This window comes from Halictus rubicundus, unplaced genomic scaffold (assembly GCF_050948215.1).
Source record: "Halictus rubicundus isolate RS-2024b unplaced genomic scaffold, iyHalRubi1_principal scaffold0315, whole genome shotgun sequence".
NCBI lineage: Eukaryota > Metazoa > Arthropoda > Insecta > Hymenoptera > Halictidae > Halictus > Halictus rubicundus.
The window spans coordinates 9,518-14,979 of record NW_027488856.1 but is presented as its reverse complement, the minus strand read 5'-3'; the positions used below and the strand labels follow the sequence as shown (position 1 = coordinate 14,979).

Here is a 5,462-nt window from a genome sequence, read left to right as displayed (position 1 = left end):
TTTCCACAACAACGCCTGCTTGTCAATCGCGACCACCGTGAATCGCTCGCTAGACTCGCATATATATCTACATGACGCGATTATCGTCTTCCTTCGCGATGATACGATCGTCATTACAAAATCGCCGCGAACACTCCGCCCGCCTTCGTCATCAGACGAACTACACACCATAATTTGAGAACATCGATCAACTCGGTTTGTTTCAACGAACTACAGTTTTATTCTACATGGTATATAATTTTAATACAATAATCAAATTAAAATGACGTACGCAATACAAATTATAACTAGCTCAACTGTCTTTGTCCCCACAAGTCGATTCGTTCGACTTTTCGGAATTGTGTTGAATAAAAAGAGGACACAGGCGTGCGATATGTCGTCGCAAATTTGACGTAGCCGTTTTAACGGTGACGACTCTAACTAACCCGTCTGAACCGGGACGAACCTCTATCACACGTCCCAAAGGCCATTTCGAAGGCGGATAACGATCATCGCGTAATAAAACTAATTGTCCAATTGCAAAATTCTTAGTTTGACCTCGCCATTTTGAACGCTCTTGCAAATGTTGTATATATTCTGATGACCACCGCTTCCAAAAATCATTTCGAATGGCTTGAAGCAGATGAAAACGTTCTAAACAGTTTTCCGGTACATTGGAATAATCTTTATCAGGAATTAAACCAGGAATTTCGCCGATCAAAAAATGTGCAGGTGTCAAAACCCGTAAATCGTCAATATCAGAATTTAAAGGACATATTGGACGTGAGTTTAGACACAATTCTATTTCGGCGAGCACTGTAGAAAACTCTTCGAAAGTTAATATTCTATCACCGAGGACACGCTTGAGATGATACTTCACAGATCTTACTCCAGCCTCCCACAAACCTCCGTAATGAGGAGAATTCGCTGGAATAAATGTCCAAGATGTTCCATCATTCGCAAGAGACGCAGCAACGCTTTTATAAAATTCAGAACCTGATTTAAACATACTTCGCAACTCTTTATCAGCAGCTTGAAAAGTAGTTGCATTGTCAGAAAAAAGATTCGTACAAATTCCGCGTCTACTCGCAAAACGTTTATAAGCGGCGAGAAAAATCTTAGTTGTAAGATCGCTAACCGCTTCAAGATGTATCGCTCGCGACGCAAAACAGATAAAGAGCACTATATATCCCTTATAAGATTTGTGCCCTCGACCCTTAGAGCTTTTAATTTGAAAGGGACCGGCATAATCTAGACCTGACGTCGAAAATGGTCGAGCCGGAGTCACTCGTGAGACAGGCAAATTACCCATCATCTGATGAGCTAGACGTGGTTTGTTGCGTTGACAAACTATACAGTTCCTGATCGCAGTCTTAACTAAACGATTTCGACCCAAAATCCACGCATATTGCATCACAATATTAGAAGTAAGTGTTGGTCCCCCGTGAAAACATTTCCGATGCGCGTACCGTACTAATAAGCGACTAAGTGTCGAATCTCGCGGCAAAATCAGCGGATGTTTCTTTTCGTGAGGTAAACTTGAATTTCCAAGACGACCTCCTACCCGTAATAAACGATCCGTCTCATCATACATCGGATTTAAACTACATAAACCGTTGCGTTTAGGTAACGGCTTCCCATGTGATAAGAGTTCAATTTCTGATGCAAATGCGTGATTTTGAGCTAATCTAAACACAACATTTCGGGCCTCGTTCAATTCTATGGCTGTGAGATAAACAGGCAATGGAGTTAAACTACTTTTGCGTCTCTTAAGAACATTGAATGGACGTAAACAATATGCTACAACACGAATTAACAGAGAAAAGGAGGAAAATCTACAGAAAAGTTCTGGTTCGCTCACAATTTGATCAACATGTAATACTTGAGGAGACGATGCCATCTTGGGCCAATGCTCGTCAGTCTTCACTAACCAATCAGGCCCGTTCCACCATAAATTACAATTGATCAAATCAGAGGGTTTACAACCTCGTGTCGCCAAATCTGCCGGATTCTCACGAGTCGGTACATGTGCCCAAATAACATTAGGTAATTCAGTCTGGATATAGGATACCCGATTCGCAACAAAGGTCTTCCAGCTACACGGATGTTTTCGAAGCCAAGTCAAAACAATTTGACTATCGGTCCACGCAAACATTGGGAAACCTTGCAAAAATTCCAAACCTTTTACATAACGCAAAAGTTTTACGAGCAACACTGCCCCGCACAACTCAAGATTCGGTATGCTCACAGTTTTGACAGGTGATACCTTGCATTTTGCAGTTAACAAAGAAACATGTACGCGATTGTTATCGTCAATCATTCGAATATAGACAACTGCAGCGAAAGCCCGCGATGAAGCGTCAGAAAATCCGTGAATCTGTGCATGTGAATTTAAAGATGCACCTAACCATCGGTTAATGGTTAACTTCGATAGCTCAGAAAGCGAACTGCAATACTGGAGCCATCGTTCTCGAAGGTCTATAGGTAACGTCTCGTCCCAATCGCATTTTACAATCCAAAGATCTTGCATTAAAATTTTAGCTGTAACCGTTATCGGCGCGAGCCACCCCAAAGGATCAAATAAACGCGCGATGTTTGATAAAACAGTTCGTTTCGTCATTGCTTTAACCAGCTCTTCGAAATTTACAGCGACAAAACTGAATTCATCAGACGTTGGATTCCAACGAATACCTAGAGCTTTCACTAATTCGTCATCTGCGATGCTTTTTTGGTCAATGTTCTCATATTGCGAAGATTTCGTAGGCAACAAATCATTATGATTCGCGGCCCACTTGTCGAGTTCAATTCCTGCTGTACGTAACATATCGACTAGTTCTTGACGCGTTTTCAACGCATCAGAGAGATCATCTGCTCCGGCAAATATATCGTCTACATACGTATTAGAATTTAGGCAAGCAGCACCGAGTGGAAATCGAGCACCCTCATCGATTGCTACTTGCTGAAGTGTGCGAATCGCAAGGTAAGGAGCACATGCTGTGCCATAAGTCACTGTTGTGAGACGATAATCAACAGGGGGATCCGAATGACTAGGAGACCATACGATTCGTTGAAAATCTCTCTGTTCCGACGCAACATAAATCTGACGAAACATCTTAACAACATCGGTCGTGAATACGAACTGGTATCGACGCCAATTCAATAAAATTAGACATAAATCGCGTTGAAGAGCAGGGCCTTTCATAAGGAAATCGTTTGGACAACGTCCTCCTTTATTCTTCCGAGATGCGTCAAAAACAACCCGGATCTTTGATCGCACCACCGCATGATGCGGAAAATACCACGCCTTCGAGTTGTTAATTTCATTAAACGAGACGCGTTCCATGTGACCAAGATCCTCATAAACGCTCATAAACTTCCGATAAGCGATTGCTAAGTCAGGATCACGATCAAAACGTCGATGAATTGAAGCTAAACATTTCAAAGCCATAAATCGAGTCTCGACTCCGACTTCTGGAGGATCTGAATTGAAAGGCAGACGTACAACATAACGTCCATTGGTATCTCGAAAGTGTGTATCCCTAAACAATCTTTCGCAAGCATCATCTTTAGAATCAAGAGTCGCAATTATTGGTGGTAACTCTTCGAGGATCCAAAAACGTTGTAACGATATATCTAAGTCGTCTTCCCAAACACTGTGATACGCCTGAAGATGCTCAGAAGTTTCCGCCCGCCGTGAAATATCCGCGGACACTGTACCGGAAATTATCCAGCCTAACGCTGTATCTTGGGCAACTAAAGATGAATCAGAAAATCTTTTCAACCCTGACTTCAATAGCTGTCCGTAAACATCTGCGCCTAAAATAATATCTACAGAATCAGGAACATAGAACAATGGATCTGCCAAAGATAAATCAGCAAACATTCCAATATCAACTGGCATTTTCAAATTCGATAACGCACGCACAATACGCTGAGATTCGTCCGCAAGCAAACGCATTTCACCCGCAGACTCCCTTTTCATATGAGAAAGATTCATTAACGCTCGCAAATGACTGTAAACTATTAATCTAGGATTATGAAAACGCGCCTTCAAAGCCCGCCAAGTCGTCGCATAATTCGCGTTGGTAGTGGTAACATCCTTCACAAGATCCGCGGCAGAATCTTTCAAACAACTTTTAAGATATTGCAATTTCGTGGCGTCAGATAAACGCGGCGCATTATGAACTAGGGTAGTAAACAGATCGCAAAAATTCTCCCAATCCTCGTAACGACCCGCAAATGTCGGTAAATCTAATTTTGGTAACTTCGCGGGGCGTGTATCATCATTGATTACAGAAGCGGTATTTGAAGTTCCGGTATTACTTGAACTGCTGTCTAATTCTGACCTTGTGGTGAGAAGAAAATCAAGCGCGTCCTCGTATGTTGCTTGTAGACGAGCAAACACATTTTCCGTGATGTAGACATCGTTCAGGGCATCCTCTCGGACGACAATTTCTTCATGTGTGGCACGCGCCTTGCTCCAAATCTCAGTCAGTGAATTGACTCGTGATGAAATAATGTTTGAATTCAAACTATCGCGAGATCTCTCTCGCAATCGACTACTGGTCAATTCAATTTCCGCTGAGCGAGAATTCTGTAGCGCAATGAGCTTTCGTAACGACGTAGGAGCCATTGCAAAAGAAAACTTTGTTGTCAAATGCAACCAAAACTCTTATCTTCTCTTAACACGACTAAGCAAAAAATAAACTCGACCAAAAGAAATTCGTATCGTCAATGATATTTGAACAAAACACGAAAACTGAAAACAAATCGCCGATCGAAAAAAAAGAAATGTCACTTGAATATGCATCGCAACGTGAACATTGAATCATCGAAATGAAGACAGCCAACTAATATCGTATATAATTAACGACTCTTGCAATGACTCCTCAAACACACTCGACTTCACAATCGATTGAAAGTATCCAGTGAATATAACCATGCAATCCCGATAAACTCGAACATTGTTCCTCACCCGGAGCACCAAAATGTTTTTTCAATCATTTAAAAGACAGGATTCATAGAAGTTCAGATTAAACAATGTTCGAACTTATACTAGAATGAAATACACAATTTCCCGGTTGAACAAATTCTTGCTTCGGCATAAAAACCTCGACGGATTACGAGGAAAAGCCAAAGCAAGATGCAATAAATTTATTCTATTAAGCAACTACAAGAATTTCGCCGTACGAAAGCCCAGTATCAAATAGTGTTTAAATATAGATAACGAGGTTAGAAAATCGGCGTTTCAAGCAATTTACATGCTAAAGGACATTTTAGTCTAAAACTAAGAGAGCTCTCTTACCGTTAATACTCAAGTCTCTGCGCGTAGTGATCCACAGCAGAGTTCCACTGGAACTCTGCACAATTGCCGGCTGGCCCATAGGGCACTCCTCTGCCGGCAGCACTACGGCTAGCCTTGCAATCCGTCCCAGCTTCGGGATTCACTGGAAAGGAGCTTCAAAGCTGCCAATGCCCTTGGA

The 5,462-nt window shown here is 41.9% G+C and overlaps 1 protein-coding gene across 1 annotated transcript; it reads right to left on the bottom strand.

Moving 5' to 3' along the window:
- Window positions 1–292: 292 nt before the first annotated feature.
- On the bottom strand, window positions 293–4,612 carry LOC143364163 (uncharacterized). The gene has a single exon (XM_076804653.1). It carries the CDS (start codon window positions 4,610–4,612, stop codon window positions 293–295), a length of 4,320 nt encoding a protein of 1,439 aa, XP_076660768.1.
- Window positions 4,613–5,462: the final 850 nt, after the last annotated feature.